Source organism: Hypanus sabinus, chromosome 7 (genome assembly GCF_030144855.1).
Source record: "Hypanus sabinus isolate sHypSab1 chromosome 7, sHypSab1.hap1, whole genome shotgun sequence".
Classification (NCBI taxonomy): Eukaryota; Metazoa; Chordata; class Chondrichthyes; order Myliobatiformes; family Dasyatidae; genus Hypanus; species Hypanus sabinus.
Window position 1 is genome coordinate 161,504,836 of NC_082712.1, and position 24,942 is coordinate 161,529,777.

Here is a 24,942-nt window from a genome sequence, read left to right on the forward strand (position 1 = left end):
TCCAGGGTTGTGATCTCAGGATTGTTACCTGTGTCATATGCTAGTGAGGCCAGAACTACAGTTTAATACATGGTGAAGGAGTTGGTATAGGAGGGAGGGCATAAGATTTCTGGATCATTGGACTCTTTCAAGGAAGGTGGCACCTGAACTGGAGGGGGACTAATACCCTAGTGGGAAGGTTTGTTAATAGTGCATGATGGGGTTTAAACTAGAGTTGCAGAGCGATGGGAACGAGAGAGCCAGAACAGTTAGTGGAGAGATTGTGGGGGGCAGATGTTGGCAAGACCTCAGACAAAGTTAGGAATCAAAAGGTTGAACATAGTGTGACTAGTGCCCTGAGCTGCCTATATTTCAATGCAAAAAGCACTGTGGAAAAGGAGGATAATAGTGCTGAGGATGAGGGCACTGGTTTACAAAGAGAGATCATGTGTAGTGAGGAGAGGCTGTTGATAGGGCATCTCTGAACCATGGCTGGAAGATGAATATAGATGAGAGCTTAATGTCAAAGGACATACATCATATTGAAAGAAAAGGCCGGAAGGTGGGGGGGAGGGCAGTGTTGCTCTATTGATAAAAACACTAAATGAAATCAAATCATTAGAAAGAGGTGACCTAAGCTCAGAAGGCGTTGAATCATTGTGGATAGAGCGAAGGAACTGCAAGTTTTAAGACCTTGATGGAAGTTGTATACAGACCCCAAGAAGTAGTAAGGATGTGGCCTACAAATTACAACAGGAACAAGAAAATGCATGCCAAAAGGACAAAGCTACAATAGTCATGGGGGACTTCAAAATGCAGGTAGATTGGGATAATCAGGTTGGTGTTGGATTCGGGAGGGGGAGTTCCTAGAATGCCAACAAGATGGCTTTCAAGAGCGGCTATAGTTGAGCCCATTGGACTAGATGTTGTGCACTGAACCAGAATTGATTAGAAACTTTAAGGTAAAAGAACCCTTGAGGGAAAATAATCATAATATAATTGAATTCACCCTGAAATTTGAGAAGGAGAAGCTAAAGTCAAATGTATAAGGGTTACAGTAGAGTAAAGGGAACTACAGAGGCATGAGAGAGGAGCTGGCTAGAATTGATTGGAAAAGAACACTGGCAGGGATGATGGCACAGCAGCAATGACTGGAATTTCCAAACCAATTTGGAAGGCACAGGATATATATGAACCATAAAGAAAGAAGTATTCTAAAGGAAAGGTGACACAAACATGGCTAACATGAGAAGTCAAATCCAACATAAAAGCCAAAGAGAGGGCATGTAATACTGCAAAAATTAGTGGGTTATTGAAGGATTGGGAAGCTTTTAAAAACCAACAGAAGGTAACTAAAAAAGTCATTAAGGTAAAGATGGAATACAAAAGTAAGTAGTGATAATATTAAAGAGGATACCAAAAGTTTTTTCAGATATGTAAAGTGTAAAAGAGAGGCAAGAGTGGATATCTGACTGCTGGAAACCGATGCTGGAGAGGTAGTAATGGGGGAAAAATGAAAAGGCGGACAAACTGAACAAGTATTTTGTGTCAATCTTCACTGTGGAAGACTCTGGTGGTATGGCGGCAGTTCCAGGTGTCAGGGGTGATGTAGTGTGTGGAGTTACAATAACGAGAGGAACTGGGAATTTGTAAGGTTAAAGGTAGACAAGTCACCTGGACCAGATGGTATACACCCCAGGGTTCTGAAAAAGTGGACAGAAGAGATCGTGCAGACATTAATGATCTTTCAAGAATCACTAGATTTTGAAATGGTTCCTGGAAGACTGTAAACTTGCAAATGACACTCCTCGAGAAGGGAAAGAAGCAGAAGGATGGAAACTATAGGCCAGTTAGCCTGACCTCAGTGGTTGGGAAGATGTTGGAGGTGATTATTAAAGACAAGGTCTCAGGGTACTTGGTGGCACATGATAAAATAGGCTGTAGTCAGCATTTTCCTCAAGGGAAAATCTTGCCTGACAAATCTACTGGATTTCTATGCAGAAATAATGAGCAGCATAAACAAAAGGAGAATCGGTTGATGTTGTGTACTTGGATTTTCAGAAGGCCCTTGACAAGATGCCAATACTAGGCTGGTTAACTGTAGCAGTGGCTGATTCACAGGAGGCAAAGGGTGGGGAAAAAAAAACGATTTTTATTTTGCTGGCTGGCTGCCGGTGACTAGTGTTGTACCATAGCGGTGTGCTGGGACCGATTCTTCTCACGTTATAAGTCAATGGTTTGGATGATGGAATTGATGGCTTTGTTGCAAAGTTTGCAGATGATATGAAGATGGGTGAAGGGGCAGGTAGTTTTGAGGAAGTATAGAGGCTATAGTCAGACAAACAGATTAGGAGAACGGGCAAAGAAATTGAAGGTGGAACACAGTGTCGGGAAGTGTATGGTCATCCACTTTAGTACAAAAAATGAAAGGATTGACTATTTTCTAAATGCAGAGAAAATACTTGGGAGTCCTATTGCTAGATTGCCTAAAGGCTAATTTGCAGGTTGAGTCTCTGGCAAGGAAGGCAATGGCAGCATTTATTTCAAGAGGACTAGAATATAAAAGCAAGGATGTAATGTTGAGTCTTTATAAAGCACTGGTGAGGCCTCATTTCAGGCCCATTTTCTTAGAAAGGATGTGCTGAAACCGGAAAAGGTTCAAAGGGGGTTCATGAAGATGATTCTAAGATGGAATGGCTCATCATATGAAAAGTGTTTGATTGCTCTGGGCTTGTATTGACTAGAATTCAAAAAAACGAGGATTAACCTCTTTGAAATCTATTGAATGGTGAAAGGCCTTGATACAGTGGATACGGAGGATCTTTCCTACGCTGGAAGAGTCTAAGACCAGAGGGTACAGCCTCAGAATAGAGGGTTGTCCTTTTAGAACAAAGTCGAGGAGGAATTTCTTAAGCCAGAGAGTGGTGAATCTGTGTAATTCTTTGCCACAGGCAGCCATTTTTATGGACTGTACATTTAAGGCATAAGTTGATAGATTCTTGATTGATCAGGGCAAGAAAAGATATAGGAATAAGGCAAAAGATTGGAGCAGAGTGGAAAATTGGATCAGCCATGATGAAATGGTGGAGCAGACTCAATGGGTCAAATGGCATAATTCTGCTCCTATATCTTATGAATCAGTTATACAAGTACTTGGATAGACAGGACTGATTAGGGATAATCAATATAGTTTATGTGTGCCAAGTTGTGTCTAACCAATCTTATAGTTTTGCAAGGAAGTTATCAGGAAAGTTGATAAAGGCAAGACAGTAGACATTGTGTACATGGACTTCAGCAGGGCCTTTGACAGGTCCTGCATGGGAGTTTGGTCAAGAAGGTTCAGTCACTTGGCATTGAAGATAGACAAATTTGCAGATGACCATAAGATGAGAGCTGTAGTGGACAGTGAGGAAGACTATCAAAGCTTGCAGTGGTATTTGGATCAGCTGGAAAATAGGCTGGAAAAAAAAAAGGCAGAAGGACTCCAATGCAGACAAGTGTGAGGTGTTATACTTTGGAAGGACCAACCAGGGTAGGTCTTACACGGTGAACAGTAAGGCATTGAGCAGTGCAGTAGAACTGAGGCATCTTGGAATACAGATTTGTAATTTCTTAAAGGTGATGTCACAGGTAAATGGGGTCGTAAAGAAAGCTGTTGGCACGTTGGCCTTCATAAATCAATGCACTGAGTACAAGAGTGGGATGTTTAAATTGTGTAGGACATTGCTGAGATCCAATTTGGAGTGTTGGATTCAGTTTTGGTAAATAAGATTGAAAAAGTTTGGATAAAATCTCCAAGGATGATGCCAGGACTTGAGGACCTAAGTTATAGGGAAAGGTTGAATAGTTGGGACTTTATTTCCTAGAACATAGAGAAACAGGGGAGATTTGATAATAGGTAAACACAATTATGAGGGGTATAAATAGGGTAAGTGCAAGCTGGCTTTTTCCACTGAGGTTGGGTGAGACAACTAGAGATCATGTGTGAAGGGTGAAATGTTTAAGGGGAACATCTTCACTCAGAAGATGGTGAGAATGTGTAATGAGGTACCATCACAAGTGGTGGACGCTGGAGCAATTACGTAAGAGCGTAAGAAATAGGAGCAGCAGTAGGCCATCCGGCCCATCAAGCCTGCCCCGCCATTCAATAAGATCATGGCAGCCTTTTCCTCATAACCCTTAATTCCCCTACAATGCAAAAATCTATCCAACCTTGTCTTAAATATATTTATGCAGGTAACCTCCACTGTTTCATTGGGCAGAGAATTTCACAGATTCACCACCCTCTGGAAAAAGCAGTTTCTCCTCACCTCCATCCTAATTCTACTTCCCCTAATCTTGAGGCTATGTCCCTTAGTTCTAGTCTCGCCTATCAGTGGAAACAATCTTCTTGCCTCTATCTCATTTATCCCTTTCATAATTTATATGTTTCTATGTCTTCTCATTCTTCTGAATTCCAAAAAGTACTGTCCCAGGCGACTCAGTCTAACCCCCTCATCTCTGGAATCAATCAGGTGAACCTCCTCTGCATTGCCTCTAATGCCAGTATATCCTTCCTCAAGTATGAAGACCAGAACTGCACACAGTACTCCAGGTGTGGCCTCACCAGTACCCTGTACAGCTGCAGCATAACTTCCCTGCTCTTGAATGCAATCCCTCTAGCAATGGAGGCCAACATTCCATTTGCCTTCTTGATAGCCTGCTGCACCTGCAAACCAACCTTTGGTGATTCATGCACAAGCACTCCCAAGTCCCTCTGCACAACAGCATGCTGAAATTTCTTTTACCATGTAAATAATAACCTGCCCCTTCATTTTTCCTTTCAAAGTGGATGACCTCACATTTACCGAACCCTTGCCCACTCACTTCACCTATCTATATCTGTCTGCAGACTCTCCGTATCTTCTGCACAATTAGCTTTTCCATCCAACTTAGTATCATCAGCAAACTTAAATACACTAGATGTGGTCCCCTCTTCCAGATAGTCAATGTATATAGTGAACAGTTGTGGGCCCAGCACCAATCCCTGCAGCACATCACTCATCACTGATTGCCATGTATCCTAATTCTCTGCTTCCTGTTAGTTAACCAATCCTCTATCCATGCTAATATATTTCAACATTGAAGAAAAATGTGGATAGGTACGTGGATGAGAGAGGTATGGAGGGCTATGGTCCAGATGCAGGCAAATGGGACTGGATAGATTAATGACTCAGCATAAACTATATGGGCCGAAGGACATGCTTCTGTGCTGCAGTATTCTATGACACTAGGACTATGAGATTTTTTTTGAGGGGTGTGTGGTGTGGAAGACCAATTGTGGACAGATTTGAACACTAATGAGAGTTTAATGCAAAGCTCTATTAGACCTCAAGCTAACACCCACTTGGGGTGAGCAGAGTGGTAAAAAAAAAACGCAGGGCAAAATGAATTACAAGCAAGAGCATCCTGAACGAGCTTAAGCTCAGAGTAGAAAAGGCAAAAGGAAGTGAGTGAGTGTATGTGCGTGCGACCGTGTATATTTATGTATGTATCAGTCATGGGTTCTGTTTCTATTGAAAATCCTCAAGACTGGTAGATGAGAAGTCCAGATTACTCTTGTGAGACCATGGGTGATCTTCCAAATGTCAATTTTAGGTCACTTTGTTATGTTGAAATAACAGTTGAATTTCTACATATTATTTCTTGTATTTTAACTAGTTCTAAATTTGCACAACAGCAAATTTGTAAAAGGCTATGGTAACGAAATTCCAATGAGGAATAGATATTATAAACTAGCCATCAAGATCTACTCATAAAAAATATAAACAGAGATTAAACATAACAGGAGTCCAAAAATTTATGAAAGCCAAGAACATCTTGCACTACTTTATCAGCTGCTGTGCTCCTGCTCCTCTAGTCTCATCGGGTCTCAGATTATCAAGCTGATCTCCATTCTTTTCATCTAGCTTCTGCACCCATAATGTTCTCAACCACATCAGCACCATGGAGTTCAGTATGTTGACTCTGGGTAATGAAACTGCTTCAGCCTTCCTCTCCGAGACTACTCAATATTGATGACCTAGTGTTTTGATCTCAATCCCCACAAGTGAATTCTTTCTGGTGTACATTCTGTCAAAATGTGTCACAATTACAGGACAACTATTCAGTCATCCAGCACATTCACTGTTCAATGGAAAAGTTTAACAAATCCGCTCATCCTGATCAAGAACCTCAGCCTGAAACATCGACTGCTTTTTCCCCTCCACAGATGCTGCATGATCTGCCTCATTCCTCCAGTATTATGAGTGTTTGCTCATGCAGATGTAATCATTTTTTGGTTTCAAGCTTGTTAATCAATTTTACACTGTACCATTGATAAATGTCTTTTTTATAAAACTGCAAACCGAGTTACACCCAGAACTCCCAAAGATGTCCTAACAAAGGTTCCGTTCAGACATGACATGGAATAATTTCCCCATCTGCTATTCCCAAAATAAACCCCAATGCACAACTTGCTTTTCATTTCCCAACAAACATAAGAGGACTTATTAAACAGCATTTTACATTCTGTGATTTGCACATTTAAATCTAAGATCTCTGTTCTTCCACCGCTGCTGTCTGAAGGAGCATGTACGGTCTCCCCGTGACCTCATGGATTTCTTCCAGTTGCTCTCCCACATACTAGTTAGCAGCTTAGCTGGTCATTGTAAATTGTCCTCTGATTGGGCAAGGGTTGAAGAGGTGGGTTGCTAGGCGGTGCAGCTCATTGGGCCAGAAGGCCTGTTCCACACTGTATAGCCATATAGTTCAGATTATTTTCTGTATAACATGAAAATTCGTTGTGTGTGTTACCATTATTCAATGAACTATTAAGAGTTTATTTACCTTGGGCTGAGTAGGGCAGGGCAAACAGAGTTGCGGACACCTCCTCCTCCCCAGCTCTGATGTAGAATGTTGCCTGTTTAGCAGTGGGCTGCAACATGAGGACCACACCAGCACTTGAGCTTGTATAAGATGCATCTACAGCAAAGAACTGAGGCATACCAGAAAATAAGTCCATTTCCTTTAAACACATCACAGAAATGCTAAAATTGCAAGTCTGCTCAAATGTGACACAAATTTAAATGGGATTGGAATTACCTAAGGTTAACTACCACCTAATCACATTCAAATTTCCAGTCAAGTCCTAAGATACAGGACAGTGTTAAGCCATTCAACCCATCAAGTCTGCTCCACCTTTCAATTCTGCCTGACTTTTTTCTTCAACCGCATTCTCTTGCCTTCTCCCTGCAACATTTAAGCAGTTGAGAACATATCGATCTCTGCCATAAATACACACAAAGACTTGGCCTCCACAAACATATGTGGCATCAAATTTAAGAGTCATCACCCTCCAACTGAAAACATTTTCCATCTTGGCTTTAAAGAGACATCCCTTTATTCGCAGACTGTGCCCTTAGTTCCTAGACTCTCCTAATGGAAACATCTTTTCCACATCCATTTACCTCAGGGACTTCAGTGTTCGATGGGTTTCAAACCCCTTGTTCTTTTGAACTCTAACATGATTCCAGGCCATCAAATAATTCTCATATTTTAAACCTATTATTCCCAGGATCATTTTTATGAATACATTCTGGACCCTCCCCAAGGCCTGTACATCTTTCCTTCAATACAGGGTCCAAAAATTAGGTGTTCGGATTCAGAATCGGCTTGTTTATAGAAGGCAGGGTAGTGCTCAATGGAACTTCTTCTGGCTGAAGATCCATGACAAGTGGTGTTCTGTAGGGATCCATACTTGGACTTTGCTGCTTGAGATATTTATCTATTCCCCACCCTGACCTCTTACTACTTCTCCTCACCTGCTATCTCCTCCCCCGAAACACCTGCTTAATTCCCTTTCTCCCATGTTGCCCATCAACTCGATGGAGATGAAGGAAGCTGATAGGGATTTGTTTAGTTGGGCATTTGATTACTAATTTAATTAGTTTTGCAAAATAGAGTGGGCCAAAATGCTGGTTTCCTTTACACCTCCAATTTCTGTAGTACATCCCATTTAGAAAACAGTTTACATTGTTATACTTCCTATCAAAGTTCATAATCCCACACTTCCATCTGTCACTGCTTTGCCCACTCTCCAAACCCATCCAAGTCCTTCAGCAAATTCCATGCCTCTCCAACAGTACCTGTCACTCCACCTAACTTTGTATCTTCTGTAAACTTGGACACAATGCAATTAGCTTTATCCAGATCGTGCATCTATATACTGAAAAACCGCAGTCCCAACATTGACACCTGTGGAATTCCACTAGTCACCGGCGTCCATCCTGTACTTTATCCTCACTCTCTGCTTTCTACCAGTCAATCTTCTATGTATACAAGTGCCCTGCCTCTAACACCATGGGCCTTTATTCTTTAGCAGCCTCATGTGTGGCACCTACTAAAAATTTCTTTATGATTTAGGACAGGGGTTCCCAACCTTTTTTCTGACAGGGATCCTTATTACCTGAGGGGCCTATGGACCCCAGGTTTTTCGAATGTTCACTTTACGACAGCTCGCTGTTACAAAAGACCAACATTAGTACCTGTTTTCACTAACCAAAGAGGATTTTTGCTTTTACAAAAAAAAAAGACACCCGCTTTATATGTGTGTTTACCCCGAGAAAGACTACAATGACCGTGAAGCCTTGTGCGGGCACTCATGTGCGCATGCGTATACGTCCCAATTCTTTTTTCCCCAAATCAATTTTGGCTTCCTGATTCTGATAAGTGAAACTACACTGTAGATACAATATTTCTACTTTATATAGGCTGTGTATTTATCATATCATTCCTGCTTTTACTATCTGTTTGTGTTATATTGTAGCGGTGTGCTACACGCAGCGCTAAAATTACGACACGGAGTCGGTAACTGCAGTCGAAGGAAAAAACTTTATTCGAAATCTTCAGCCTCACTTTTAAGCCTCCCTCAACCTGCCCCCCATGGCGCAGAGGCTCCAAAGCTCTGTGCTCGCAAACCCCTGTAGGCTATCTAATTGTGAGTCGGTTCGGATATGCCAGGAAATGGGTCGCCACATAACCCCCCCCCCCCCCCCCAGAACCGGCGATACACCCCCCAAGGTCCACAGTCTGCGCCAGAACCTGCTTGGGAGGTCGGCCTCTGCGCCGAGGTGCCGGAAACTCGGCCGGTTGCGCCAGGTCCACATGGGCCGGTTTGAGGCGGTCCACCGTGAAAACCTCCTCTTTCCCCCCAACATCCAGCACGAACGTGGACCCGTTGTTCCGGAGCACCATAAACGGCCCCTCGTATGGCCGCTGCAGCGGTGGTCGATGCCCGCCCCTTCGTACAAACACAAACTTACAGTTCTGCAGGTCTTTGGGTACGCAGGTCGAGTGCCGCTCGTGCTGTGAAGTGGGTATGGGGGCCAGGTTACCGAGCTTCTCGCGTAGTCTGCCCAGGACTGCTGCGGGATCTTCCTCTTGCCCCCTTGGGGCTGGTAGGAACTCCCCGGGGACGACCAGGGGCGCGCCGTATACCAACTCGGCTGACGAGGCGTGCAGGTCGTCCTTGGGCGCTGTGCGGATGCCGAGTAGGACCCAGGGAAGCTCGTCCGCCCAGTTGGCTCCTCGCAGGCGGGCCTTGAGGGCCAACTTCAGGTGACGGTGGAAACGCTCCACTAGCCCGTTCGACTGTGGGTGGTAGGCAGTGGTGTGGTGCAGCTGAGTCCCCAAAAGGCTGGCCATAGCTGACCACAGGCTGGAGGTGGACTGGGCGCCTCTGTCGGAGGTAATGTGGGCTGGTACACCAAAGCGAGATATCCAGGTGGCGATCAGGGCTCGGGCGCAAGATTCGGAGGTGGTGTCGGTGAGCAGGACTGCCTCTGGCCATCTTGTGAACCGGTCCACAATAGTCAGGAGTGCCGCGCTCCGCGTGACACTGGCAGGGGGCCCACAATATCCACATGAATGTGGTCGAAACGCCGGTGGGCGGAATGGAACTGCTGCGGTGGGGCCTTGGTGTGCCGCTGCACCTTGGCCGTCTGGCAGTGCATGCACGTTTTGGCCCATTCACTGACCTGTTTGCGGAGTCCGTGCCAAACTAACCTGCTGGAAACCATCCGGACAGTTGTCCGGATGGAGGGATGCGCCAAGTTATGAATGGAATCGAAAACGCGGCGCCGCCAGGCTGTCGGGACGACGGGACGGGGCTGGCCGGTGGCGACGTCACAGAGTAGTGTCCTCTCACCCGGGCCCACGGGGAGATCCTGGAGCTGCAAACCGGAGACTGCGGTTCTGTAACTCGGAATCTCCTCATCCGCCTGTTCCGCCTCTGCCAGTGCCTCAAAGTCTATCCCTTGGGAAAGGGCATGAACGGTAGGGCGAGAGAGCGCATCCGCCACGACATTGTCCTTACCTGAGACGTGCCAGACATCCGTCGTGTATTCAGAGATGTAGGACAGGTGGCGTTGCTGGCGGGACGACCAGGGGTCGGACGCTTTCGTAAACGCAAAGGTAAGCGGTTTGTGGCCCGTGAACGCGGTGAAGTGCCGACCTTCTAGGAAGTACCTGAAATGCTGGATTGCCAGGTAGAGCGCCAACAGTTCCCGGTCGAAAGCACTGTATTTGAGCTCGGGTGGTCGCAGGTGTTTGCTGAAAAACGCCAGGGGTTGCCAGCGACCTGCGATGAGTTGCTCCAGCACCCCACCGACTGCCGTGTTTGATGCGTCCACTGTGAGGGCGGTAGGGGCGTCCATTCTGGGATGTACTAGCATTGCAGCGTTCGCCAAAGCTTCCTTCGTTTGAACGAAAGCGGCGGCGGACTCCTCGTCCCAGGTAATGTCCTTGCTCGGACCCGACATCAGGGCGAACAGGGGGTGCATGATCCGGGCAGCTGAAGGGAGGAAGCGGCGGTAGAAATTGACCATACCTACGAATTCCTGAAGGCCTTTGATCGTGGTGGGTCGGGGAAAGAGGCGGACCGCATCTACCTTAGCGGGCAGAGGGGTTGCCCCGTCTTTAGTAATCCTGTGGCCCAGGAAGTCAATGGTATCGAGTCCGAACTGGCATTTGGCGGGGTTGATTGTAAGACCGTACTCACTCAGTCGGGCGCAGAGTTGACGGAGGTGGGACAGATGCTCCTGATGACTGCTGCTGGCTATGAGGATGTCATCCAAATAGATGAACGCGAAGTCCAGGTCCCGTCCCACCGCGTCCATTAACCGCTGGAACGTCTGTGCGGTCAGGCCGAACGGCATGTGGAGGAACTCGAAAAGGCCAAACGGGGTGATGAGAGCCGTTTTGGGGACGTCGTCAGGATGCATCGGGATTTGATGGTACCCTCGGACGAGGACTACCTTGGAGAAGATCCGTGCGCCATGCAGGTTTGCTGCAAAGTCCTGAATGTGCGGCACAGGGTAGCGGTCCGGTGTGGTAGCCTCGTTCAGCCTGCGGTAGTCGCCGCACGATCTCCAGCCCCCCGTCGCTTTGGGCACCATGTGCAGGGGGGAGGCCCATGGGCTGTCGGACCGCCGGATGATCCCCAATTCCTCCATCCTCTGGAACTCCTCCTTCGCCAGTCGGAGCTTGTCCGGGGGAAGCCGCCGAGCGCGGGCATGGAGGGGTGGTCCCTGGGTCGGGATGTGGTGCTGTACGCCGTGCCTGGGCATGGCTGCTATGAACTGCGGTGCCAGAACCAATGGGAAATCCGCCAGGACCCTGGTGAAGTCGTTGTCGGACAGCGTGATGGAGCCGAGGTGAGGGGCTGGCAACTGGGCTGCACTCAAGGAGAACGTCTGAAAGGTCTCGGCGTGTACCAGTCTCTTCCTGGGCAGGTCGACCAGTAGGCTGTGAGCCCGCAAAAAATCCGCACCCAGAAGCGGTTGGGCTACAGCGGCCAGTGTGAAGTCCCACGTGAACTGGCTGGAGCCGAACTGTAGCTGCACCTGACGGGTGCCATAGGTCCTTACTGCACTGCCATTCACGGCCCTCAGGGGGGGACCTGGTGCCCTGCTGCGGGTGTCTTAACTCGTCGGAGGTAAAACGCTGATCTCAGCCCCAGTATCGACCAAAAACCGGCGTCACGACCTTCTATCCCAATGGCTATCCCGATGGCCAGCCGCCGTAGCCATCAGCGGCGGCTGGCCCTGGCGTTTCCCGGGAACTTGCAGGGCGGGCGACAATGGCGGGCTTCTGCGCCCCACCGCTGGTGGTAGAAGCACCAGTGTTCATTGGGCCGGGGGTTGGTGGGCTCTGCGGCCGGGCCTGGACTGGTTTGCTGCCGGGAGCGTGGCTGGGAGATCTATGCGATGGACGCCCCGCTCACCTTTTTGGCGTTCCACAGCAAGTCCGCCCGGGCTGCCACCTTCCGGGGGTCACTGAAATCCGCGTCAGACAGCAGCAGGCGTATGTCCTCGGGCAGCTGCTCCAGGAATGCCTGCTCAAACATGAGGCAGGGCTTGTGTCCTCCGGCCAGAGACAACATCTCATTCATTAAAGCCGATGGAGGTCTGTCTCCCAAGCCATCCAGGTGCAGTAAACGGGCAGCCCGCTAGCGCCGTGAGAGTCCGAAAGTCCTGAGGAGCAGGGCTTTGAAGTCTGTGTACTTGCCGTCTGCCGGGGGCGACTGTACGAACTCCGTGACCTGGGCCGCTGTGTCCTGGTCGAGGGAGCTCACCACGTAGTAGTAGCGGGTGTCTTCTGAGGTGATCTGGCGAACGTGGAATTGGGCTTCGGCTTGCTGGAACCATAGGTCCGGGCGCTGTGTCCAGAAACCCGGCAGTTTCAACGAAACCGCATGAACAGAGGCGGCGTCGGTCATTTCTGGTCCAAAAATCGTTTGGACTGTCGGGGTCACCAATTGTAGCGGTGTGCTACACGCAGCGCTAAAATTACGACACGGAGTCGGTAACTGCAGTCGAAGGAAAAAACTTTATTCGAAATCTTCAGCCTCACTTTTAAGCCTCTGTCAACCGGCCCCCCGTGGCGCAGAGGCTCCAAAGCTCTGTGCTCGCAAACCCCCGTAGGCTATCTAATTGTGAGTCGGTTCGGATGTGCCAGGAAATGGGTTGCCACAATATTAGGTTTTTTGTGCTATTTGGTAGGTTACTTTTTGGGTCTGGGAATGTTCAAAAAATTTTCCCATATTAATTAATGGTAATTGCTTCTTCACTTTACGACATTTCAGCTTACGAACTGTTTCATAGGAACGCTCTACCTTCGGACAGCGGGAGAAACCTGTATAGGAGATCATTCAGCCTAACAACTCAACACTAAATGAAAAGTTGTTAATGTGAAATGTTAACTTGCTCTCTCCACATTTCTGTCCACCCTGCTGAGCAATTCCAGCAACCAAAACCTGTCTCTAGCAAATGAAGTTGAACAACAATCACAAAAACCTAGTTACAATGGCAATGCAATTAAGTACAAGAGGGAATAACAAGTAACATCTTTTTTGTACATGTGGTTTTGGCCCTATCAAAATAGTATAAACTTCATACTCTTTTTCTTAAATATAAAGCTGGTAAAGTCTCCTTATTTGCAATTTACAAATTCAAAGATTACATAATTTTTTAATTTATTACATTGATTCATCCTAAGCAAAACATTTTCAAACTGTTTTAGAAAATTCCACTCATCATTTTAATAGTGCTTTGCATTATCAGGTGGCTATTCTGTATAAAGTCACAGTAAGCAAAATTAACATTTTTCTAAATTACTTATTACAAAAATAAGCACTCGTTAGTTTTCTTGAAGACTCAGTGATTATTGGACACAAGCTCAAGGCTATTAACGGCTATTTCACAAACATTATCAGTTTTTTTTGAGGTGATAAGTGCCTTGCAGACACCTTTTAAATGCTACACAGCAAAACACAAGTTTTGGTTACATTTAGAGCAACTACAAGATAACACAAATCAGAAGGGAGCGCATAATTTGGTGCCTTGTGCCATTCCTGATTATTCAAATAGTTTTGAGGGAAAAAAAGACAGACGAAGAAGTAGATTTAAAAATGCTTACCTCAGCCTTTCAACTTACCCTAGAGAGCGAGACTGTCACATTCTGCATGTGCGAGTACACTTGGGCAACCACAGAGGCAGCTTGGTGACTAATGTTTGTAATGACAACTCGCTTACTCTCATGAGGCCTCAAAAGGACAGAAACAGGCATCAAAAGAGAGATTCTGATGTGACCTACCGTAAGAGAATGAGAAGCAAAAACATAATTAAATCATTTACGTGCAACAGTTTCTCAAGACCTACATACCTCAGGCACAGGTACAAGTCTAAAGATCTTAGTAACATTAAAGACCTATCCTATCCCGGACGCTCTCTTGCCATCTGGTAGAAGCTACAGAAACATCTTTTTTTAAAAATCAACAATATATACTTCATTCAAAAATAAAATTATGTACAATAAACCATTCAATGACTCTCAATCCTTTACAGATGTTTCCACTATATTCTATACATTTCCACACTTTTTGCCACTCATGTGGCACTCTGTCGTGTCATCTTTACACATCATTAACAGGTATACTCCCCACCACCCAACCCCTCCCACTCCCGCGGGATAAGAACCCTAAACCGGGTTCTTGCAGTGGCTGCACCAAGTTTGAGTGCGTCCCTCAGCACGGACTCCTGCAGCCGAAAATGTGCCAGTCGGCAGCATTCCCCCGCGGACATCACCATGTGCTGGTAGACCATCAAGTTTCGGGCCGACCAAAGAGCTTCTTTCACCGAGTTGATGATCTGCCGGCAGCGCCGGATATTGGTTTCCATGTGCGTCCCCAGGAACAGCCTGTACAGCTGCTGGGGATGAAGCATGACACTGTCCCTTTCGTCCTCCTCCACACCTTCTCCGCAAACTCACAGTGTGCAAAGAGGCGGGTCACCGACTCCTCCTCACTGCAGTCCTCCCGTGGGCAGCGGGGTGTGGAGGCAACATCCCAGGCATACAGGAGGGATCTGACTGGGAGGGCCCCTCTCACTGCCAGCCAGGCAAGGTCTTGGTACCTGTTGGTGAGGCATTTTGCCAGATGAACTGGAAGGACTGCTCCGGGAACCACCCCACTGTGTCCATCTCGTCCTTCTCCTGCAGTGCCTGCAGGACCTTGCGTGCTGACCACTGCCTGATGGCACTGTGGTCAAAGGTGTTGACCTGGAAGAACTTTTCTACGGTGGACAGGTATGGCGGTAACGTCCAGCTGACTGGGGCGTTGCGCGGGAGTGGGGCCAGACCCATCCTTCGTAGCAAGGCGACAGGTAGAACCTAGGCACATAGTGGTACTTGGTGCCCACATACCTGGGATCCACACACAACCTGATGCAGCCACACACTAAGCTGGCCATCAGAGTGAGGGCAACATTAGGAACGTTTTTGCCCCCATTGTCCAGGGGCTTGTGCATGGTGGCCCATCTGACTCGCTCCATCTTGGATCCCCAGATGAATCTGAAGACGGCTCGGGTGATTTCCGAGCTGCAGGAGCGGGGGACGGGCCACACCTGTGCCAAGTACAGCAGCCCTGAGAGCTTCTCACACCCGATGACCAGGTTCTTGCCCGTTATCGAAAGGGAGCGCCCTCCCCACACTCCCAGTTTCTGCTTCACCTTGGCAGTCCGCTCTCGCCAGTTGTTACTGCATGCCTCAGCCCTTCCGAACCAGATCCCCAACACCTTCACGTGATCAGCCCTGATGGTGAAGGGGACGCTGGATCGGTCGGGTCAGTTGCCGAAGAGCATGTCTTCGCTCTTCGTGCGGTTGACCCTGGCCCCCGACGCCTGCTCGAACTGTTCACAGATGCTGTTCAGCCTGTGAACTGACCTCAGATCAGAGCAGAAGACGGTGACGTCGTCCATGTACAGGGAGATTTTGACTTGGGTCCCTCCACTGCCTGGCAGTGTCACCCCTCTTATGCCCTCATCCCTCCTGATGGCTTCATCAAAGGGTTCTATGCAGCACACGAACAGGACAGGGGAGAGACGGCAGCCCTGCCTGACTCCAGACCTGATGGGGAAGCTGTCTGTTTCCCACCCGTTGACCTGGACTGCGCTACAGATGTCCGTGTAGAGCAGTTTGATCCAATTCCGGATTCCCTCCCCAAATCCCATTTTGGAGAGTACATCCGCCATGTATGTGTGCGATATCCTGTCGAAGGCTTTCTCCTGGTCCAAGCTGACCAGGCAGGCGTCCACCCACCTGTCCTGCACGTAGGCGATGGTGTCCCTCAGCAGCGCAAGGCTGTCTGAGATCTTCCTGCCCGGTACAGCACAGGTTTGGTCCGGATGGATCACCTGCTCCAGTGCAGACTTGACCCTGTGGGCGATAGCCTTGGACAGGATCTTGTAGTCCACGTTCAGGAGTGAGATGGGCCTCCAATTTCTAATGTCCTCCCTTTCCCCTTTCTGCTTGTAGATGAGGGTGATGATGCCCTTCCTCGGATTCTGACATGCTGCCAGCCAGAAGCGTAGCGTTGTACACTTCCAACAGGTCCAGGCCCATTCGGTTCCACAGAGCCGAATACAACTCAATCCGGGAGCGGGCTGAGCCGTCCGGTTGTGTCCAGGTGGCTTGCGGCTGTCCTCCACCTGTGGGGGTGCCAAAGGTGTCGTGTAGCTTGGCCGTCTTTACCGTTTCCATCAGGAGACTGGAGGTCCTGCCCAGCCTGCCGTTGGCTTAGTCAAGACAGTAAGACTGGTAAACAGCTTCTTCCCAAGGGCTGTTGTGCAGATAAATAATGCTGCACCCTGGCTTGCCAAAGGCCTTTAAGTGTTGAGGATGATTGAAGTAACTTGTTGCATGTAAATATAGGATTTTTTTTAAAATTAAGCTGTACCACATGCATTGTTAATATCTATTTTGCACAGACTGGAGTAGCACCACAATCTCGTTGTCATGAAAAATGACAAAAAAAGTTATAGTCTATTATTAGACAGGAGACCACTAATTTACCCACTGAGCCTGTGGCAACATTTTGCAAACTAGTTAATTCCATTCTCTGATCATTTCCCCACAACCAGAAATTCAATTTGCTCCAAGGATTTATGCAGGTCCAATCGGAAAGTAGTAAAACAGATTCACAACTCAGTTATGCTTGTATTGTTTACAACTGGGTATACCGTATGTTAGGGCCAATTTCTACAAGAACAGAAAGCAGCAAATGGTAACCTTTAATCTGTAAACATAACCATGTGATCTTTCTTTAAACACTTAGCACAAGTTGCTTAAAATATGGGGAAATATTACTTAAGCTATGCATTTAAAACTTCATTATGAGCAAAAAAAAAATGCCTCAACAAGCACAGGCTGTTATTTCACTTCTTGTTAAAGTTTGACATCAAATTGCAGAACCGCGATAAATATCTCATACAGCAAATAAATCTAGATCTCGAAACAAATGCAGTTAGCGGGGAAAGAAAGGAAGATTAGAATTAATGATACTAACAGTTACTTACCTCAAGCAGACAGGCTGACCACGACTACTACTTTATCAATCCCTGTCAGTTATCTTGTGGACACATACACTTGTAACTAGCATTACTTCATGCACATGCAACCAGTCTATGTATAGAACAACACACACAAAATGCTGGAGGAACTCAGGTCAGGCAGCATCTATGGAAGAGTATAAATAATTGACGTTTTTGGCTGAGACCCTTCTTCAGGATGGTATTCAAGCTATACAGTCTATGTATAAAAGCTAATCTTATATTTAAGCTGTTTATTGCATTCTTGACGCTATATCAGATCAGAAGTAACACTCACTTCATTATCCTTTACACTTGTGTACTGACAAATGACAATAAACTATCTTATATCTTACAGAACAATACAGTTTTGCAAGGTAATACTTATCCAACTAGATTTTAATTCTAGTAATGTCAAATAAAGATTACTGCAGTCTATGGAAGCGAAGCAGATCCACATCCATGAGTCAGAATTCTGTTCAGCATCATCTGCTTCACTTTCCTTGCTGCCTGACCTATTGGAGTTTTCCCCTATCATTTTCTGACTTTATCTCACCTTTCAGGTATCTGGATATTTTTCCACTTATGTAAGGAGGTGGTGTTTGCTATTAATAAAATTGTACACTGTGTGACAAGTGACTAACATTATTAAATACAATAACTACATGGAACTTAGAGGACTATGCACGAGGGAAATTCTAGGCAGACTCTAGAATAGGTTACATGGTCGGTACAACATTGTGGGCCGAAGGGCCTGTAATGTGCTGTAAATTTCTATGTTCTAAATACAAGATAGCTAAATTTTAACTTTAGTCTCTGAAAACGGATGGCATCATAAAAGGATAGGGAGAAAAATAATTAAATGATTAGTGTTGCTGCAGGATTTTATGAATAAAAAATGCGGATAATTTTATGTGCCTAACAAAAACTGCAGCCCTGTACTTCCATTACAAGCAAAGCAATAGCAGTCACCTTACATTGACATCATTACGTCAGACACCACGTCATAAAGTGAACACAACAACTCAATGACTGTGTTTCTGAATTATGTAGAACAGTTTCTATTATGAACAATATGTATCATCTGTCACACACTACATTACCCTACACATCTCCTCCTCTACCCCAGAATTCAACAAAACCAGCATCGTAAGTCTGACTGGAGGTCGTATGAGCTGACCGTCTTGGGTGCTATGTACCTTGGTTGGAGTAACAGCAGGTTCCTCTGCCTCGTCCAGGGCTGTGCTGGCTTGCACACGGTCATGTCATGATGCAGGAGGTACGGTAGTAAAATCATCGGGGCTTTGGTGGGATGGTTTAAGGCAATCTAAATTTCCTATCTTCAATACAAGTCTTTTCACCCCATTCAAAAACCTGGAATGGGCCATTGCAAGGAGGCTTAAGAGGGTGTTCAAGTGCATCATAGCAGACAAAAACAAACGGGGTAGAACATAGGTCAACTGGAACCCTAGAGTGCTGCATGCTACGATGGGAGGTAGGAATAGGGGTGAAGGAATTTGAATTTACTGAGGAGAACTGTACGATGCTGAGCACCGACCAGGTGGTCGTGATGTCAGGAATAAAATCATCTGGCACACATAATGGCTGCCTTTACACCAACTCAGCTGGGGAGGACTGCTGGCCCTTTTTTGGAGCTGTTCTGAGCCCCAGCAGGACCCAAGGGTGATGTCTGTGCTAACAGTCATCTGTCAGGGAGGCTCTCAGAACAGCCTATAAGGATTGGTGAAACTGCCTGCATAGGCCATTGGACTGAGGATGATACCCTGTGGTGTGATGGAATTTAACAGTACTGGACCACTGTGGTCCAGAGGTCTGATGTGAACTGGGGACCATGGTCAGAAGAAATATCAGATGGGGTGCCAAACCAAGCAACCCAGGAATTGAGCCATGTCCGCAGCTGTCATTGGCACTAGAAGGACAACCTCTGGCCAGTGGTACGGTCAGCCATGGTAAGGAGATGTGTCAAATCGCCAGGGGTGTGGGGAAGAGGACGAACCAGGTCAAACTGTTGCTCAGGGACCTTGAATGGTGTCCGAATGTGACACTTAATTTCCTAAGGCCATGCCGCACAAACTTTAAAGCACCAGTTTCTGTGAAGCTTTTCCACCCGGATGCAAGAGGCCGTGAATGGAGTTAAAAACAGTAAGCCTCCCGTTTGCAGGCTTGGGACATGGGACAAGTGCGGGCAGTTGAGACATCACACAGGAGAAAAACTCCTACATCCCCGAACTTGACATCAGCCAACCACAGGCCTGTGACTGCTGGCCCTTTAAGTCTGGACACCTGGGTCAATAACACACACAAAATTTGAAGGAACTCAGCAGGCCAGGCAGCATCTACGGAAAGGAGTACAGTTGGCGTTGCAGACCGAAACCCTTCAGCAGGACCAGCTTGGTTGGCCATCATAGTCAACCCTGATGTGCATGGCAGACATGGCATTATTTTTCCCTTTGATATGCTGTATGTAGGTCATGAATTCCAAAACGTAGACCCTGTGGCGTTGCTGCTGTGCAGACCAAGGTTCTGACCCTTTGGCTATTGCATAGGAGTGTTTTTGTGGTCAATGAATGCGGTAGAATGCTGACTCTCCAGTACGAAGCAAAAATGGAGGACGGCCAGATAGAGACCAAGATGCTTGCTCACAGTCAAACTTCCTCTTGAGTTGGGACGGGACAGCTGAAGGGCTGCCAAGCTACCAGCTGAAGGCAGCAAGTAACTGCCACATGCCTACAACACAGCACCCACAGCATAGTCTGAGGCGTCAGTAGTGATGGCTATAGGTGCCCAGTACGGCTCCATGTTCTGGTCCTGACTGCTGACCACTCAAGCATATAATTAAGGGCACTGAGTTCAGCAGCTCGCAGAATGAAACAGTGACAGAAGTTCACCATACCTAGAAAGTTTTGCAAGGTGTTGGTAATGCCGGGCATTGGAAAGTATATAATAGTGGCGACTTTCGACAGCACGGTTGGCACACCTTCTGGGCAGCAACCACCATTGGCTTAGAGACCACGTGGAGAGATGAAGAAGGGCTATTCAACCTGTGTACAATGCCAGCCATTTCCATGTTAGTTAGTAAATTCAGTCTTCGTGCTGTCCAGCTTTTCTGAGTCCAGTCTGCACGTACGGGTGTGGACTGGTAAGCCAGTTGTGAAAATGTGGTGCTAGACCTCATGCCTTGTGACTGTAGTGGAAAATGTGGGCTTGGTGAGGTTTGGAATTTGCCCAGCAGGCAAGTGAATTCATATGTGGGGGTGCACGCACTAGGGAGTGTCATTGTGGAGAAACATACTAGGGGTACAGGGTAACAACCCAAAGTCCTTTGCATCCACAAGCCGGCAGTTCTTGAGATCCTTTGGCACACAAGGAATCTGCACTGAACAGAGGACGAGGAACTTAAGCCAAGACAATGTCCCATGCGTAGTGTCATCCACTGAAGCAGAGCATCACCTACCGTGTCTCAAGTCCAGATCCTGCTGCCGTTGACAGCCTCCAGTGAAGATCCATCACTCTCTATCACATTATCAATGGACGATGCCAGCAGCAAACTCATCTGAGTGCCAAGGGTGTCCGTAATGAACAATAGGTGACCCCGGCAGCTGGAACCCTCAGTGTTCACAGACCTACAACGTCCCAAAACACTGGCACTGTCAAAGTCGCACGGCAGTCAGCACTGCTTGGCATTTGTGCCGAAGCACGCACGGTAAAAATACAGGCACAGTGTTGTCTTGTTTGAAGCTGCAGGCGTAAGTGTGCAGGAGACTCTGCTGACGGGACTGACTGAGAGGGAAAGGAGGAGGAGTGATGCACTTCTGCCTGGTTGAGTGTAGATTATACCAGCCATTTTAGCAAGCTCCCTATAGTCCCGCACAGGTATATTAGTGAGGGCTGTGTGAACTTGATCAGGCATTTGTTGTATAAAGAGTTCTTTAAAAATACAACAAAGATGGTGATTGCCCATTAGTGCTAAAGGCCCAATATCACCCAGGCTGGGCAAGGAGAGCAACTGTTTGTCATGCTCAGATTTGGACAGTCAAAACGTCTGCAACAGACCAGTTTCCAGAGTGACATATTTATACTGTGCAGATGGGTCTTCTAGTAGACTCACCACTCTGCCTGCATGGAACTACTTAGCAATGCTACAACTTAGTAAAATTTGGTATTGCTCACAGTGATTTCTCAAAGCAAAAACCGGGCTTCCATCTGTGCAAACCAGGCAGTAATGTGCTGCCGCCAAAACTCTGGCAGCTTCAACACAACTTCATCAGTCAACAGATTTTTGAGTAACTCCAGAATCATCTGATCACATCGGGATCACCAATATAGGATTTTGTGAATAAAACATGTGCCAAGTCTTTTTGTGCACTAACAAAAGCCACAGCCGTTTATTTTATTTACAAACAAACCAAAGGCAGTTGCCTTACCCTGATGTCAATACATCAAACACTGTCTCAAAGTGAACAACTCAATGATGGTGTTTGTCAATTATATGGAACAATTTCTATTATGAACGGTATGTGTCACCTGTCACCCATTACATTACCCTACAATACAAATCATTAACAAAAATTGTTTACTAAAATAAACCAGCTTAAAACTAAATCCTGCACATTCCCAACTGCAGGAAATGCCATGCGATTCCTTCAAGAAACCAAATTCGTCATCACTTAGCTATGAGCTGATTGTTAATGTTGAGGGAAGAGATGGCATTGAGAATATTGCACGTTACAAACATCAGTTAGAAAGATTGCTGCTCTTCCTTTTCGTGCCTCGTGGTGCAACGGACAACAACTTTGCCATTTTTTTTGGATTTTTGTCTGTTTTTTTTTACAAAATAGCTCAAATCAGCACAAATGGAAAGAGTACATGGAACTGGCTGGATTTGAACCTGGGGCCATTTGCCTTAAAGTCCAGTGCAGATGCCACTACACCATCAACTGGCTAAGTCAGAAAAGGTAGGGAAAGAGTATCATCGAATCCTGACTGCTACATAAGTAACTCAGGTATTTTGTATTTGAAAAATACAGCAATAACTCAACTCCTCACACTTACTAAGAACAAAATGGAGTGAACTACACTGCAAGGAAATACCCCTGAAAATGCACTTAATTGTACTGAAGTGTGCACATCAACACAAAAAAACCAAACTCAGATATGATTTTAATACTTGAGGCAAATTAACATGGATTCAAGACATTCTGCCAGAAGCCAGGGGTTCCCAACCCTTTTTTATGACATGAACCAATATGATTAAGCGATGGGTCCGTGAACCCGTTGGGAACCCCTGAACTAGAGGGTCATCCATACTCACTTTGTTCTTGGTCTGTCCCCAGGACTGATATATAGCTCCCTTCAACTTTCACTTTCATCATGTCTCATGCTGGATCTTCTACATGGGCTCCTCCTGAATAAGGTGATCCTTAATTTCTAAATTTCTATCATCAATTTTAAATCCCTAACTGGCTTTGCTCCTCCAGCCTGGTAACTCTACAAGCCATCTACTGTGCTCATCCTCAAAATTCAACTGCTTCATCACCGGCAAGAGATTTCTTCAGCGCCCTTTCCATCCAAGCTCTAAAATTACATCCATTAAACTTTTCAACCACGTCCTCCTTTGAAAACCTGCTTAAAAACTTGCCCCCCTTGCTTCTGGGCACGTGCACTGTTCCCTTTACTGCACGTGGCAACTTACGGTTGTAAAACACTGTGACACTGCACATCCAAAGAAGATGCCTAAATGGAAATTATTATCGCTGAATGCATTGGTTGAAGGGTATTACATTCATATAACTGGATGCGACAGTGGAATTGACCGTCTGCAGCTGCTGTTACAGGAACAATGGGCTTATTAATGGCACTTCTACAAGAATCAAGAGGTCATAGACTCAAACAACACTCCCAAAATTTGAGCAGTCTAGTCCAACTCATCGAGTGTAGCTCTGTGGGGCTCTTAAAGTAAACTGGGACACTGATGCCGTTGGCATCAGCCTAAAAATCAGAACTCAAGTTGTAAGTGTTCAGCCCATTAGCTTCTAATTAAGGTTCAAAACCACTTCCAATTATAGTATTGTTAGCACTTTAGTTATGACTTTCAATCAACTAACTATTTTCTCAGTCCAACTAAGTGACTAATGTTTAGAAACTAGCTTGTTATCCCCATGCAGCTGTGCAAAACAGATCAGTAATTAACTGGAAATGAGTGAACAGACTTCTGGGACACGAAGACAATACCGGTTGTGGTTTTACAGGCAGGTACATTTCATTAGGAATACTTCACAAATGAGCCTTAAGGTTGTAAAATCTGAAATTTACCTTTAAAAATCCTCGGCACTTGTTATGATGGGTGATCATGTGCTGTATTTATGTTAAAACATAATTAGAATAACACAGGAACAAGCCCTCTCACACATCATGTTGTGCTGAATTAATTAGCTAGTAATTAAGGTACAGTACTGGTATTAGTTATTTGAGGCAGCACTCTATTTATTTAAAGCTGAGGTTGATAGGTTCTTGATTACTAAGGGTGCCAAAGGTTACGGGAAGGCGGCGAGAGAATGGGGGTTGAGAGGGATAATAAATTAGCCGTTGAATAGAGGGTGGTTAAATGGGCCGAATGGCTTAATTCGGCTCCTATATTTCAACACAGCTCGACCAATTTCACCACCACTGACAATACGAACATAAACAATCTGGTACTGTGAAAATATCCTGTTCCATCACTTCAAAACTGGTCGCCTCGCATACACCCCAACGTTTCACCCCAAATTAACAACACCTTCCTATTCCAAAGATATTAAATAAAAGTCAAGTAAGGAGAAGTTCAAAACTCATGATGTTTAAAAAAATATGTTTGCAACCCGTCAATATTAATTTATTGGTGTTAAAGTTTACATGGCATGCATTAACTTTGGCATTGAATTTAAACTGCCCGCAGCTGTTAGAGGAGAAGAATCATTATCAGCCAAAGCGGAAGAGCGTCCTAGAAATGACTCCAATCCTCCGAGGGGTGGTCAACAGCACGCTCACCTGTAACTGCAGCCCAGTCCAGATTCCGGGCATCCGCTGCCAGAAGCCCATCGCAGCGATTCAGCAGAAACAGGGGCACCGTCAGCGCGAACCAGACGACAACACAAGCCTTCCTCATCGTCCACTGCCCAGCTGCCCGCCTGTCAATCAAACGTCCAGCGACTCCTTCCATTGGCCAGCACTCCCACCCCTACCGACGTCACATCCTGACGTCTGCTCGCCTGTTCTATTTTCACAGATTACTTTGGCAACTGGCACTTGAATACTTTCGCATCATTGCTATTGGTGACTTTATTATTACACTTTTTAAAAAATTAAAAAATATTAATGCCCACAGAAATTATTTCTAGCTTACTGCAATGACAGTTAACAAATGAAGTCAATCTTAATACCCCTCGTATTCTTTATAGTTTGTGATAGGTTGTTCTAACCTCGCCACTTGTGTTTTCATTTGGAACAGGGAAATTCGTTTCTG

The 24,942-nt window shown here is 46.2% G+C and overlaps 1 protein-coding gene across 2 annotated transcripts in view; it reads right to left on the bottom strand.

Annotated features, from left to right (window-relative positions):
* The window catches only part of LOC132397358 (transmembrane 7 superfamily member 3-like), a 57,773-nt gene extending 33,172 nt beyond the window's left edge, over positions 1 to 24,601 (bottom strand). Inside the window, exons 1-3 of one of the 2 annotated variants that reach the window (XM_059976026.1) lie at positions 24,468 to 24,601; positions 13,993 to 14,147; positions 6,847 to 6,994 (exon numbers count right to left, since the gene is read on the bottom strand). In XM_059976026.1, coding sequence (XP_059832009.1) covers positions 6,847 to 6,994; positions 13,993 to 14,147; positions 24,468 to 24,585 — 421 coding nt within the window. In that variant the 5' untranslated portion in view covers positions 24,586 to 24,601. Of the gene's footprint in view, positions 1 to 6,846; positions 6,995 to 13,974; positions 14,148 to 24,467 lie in introns of those variants that run through there. The other variant, XM_059976028.1, reaches the window with a different exon arrangement.
* Positions 24,602 to 24,942: the final 341 nt, after the last annotated feature.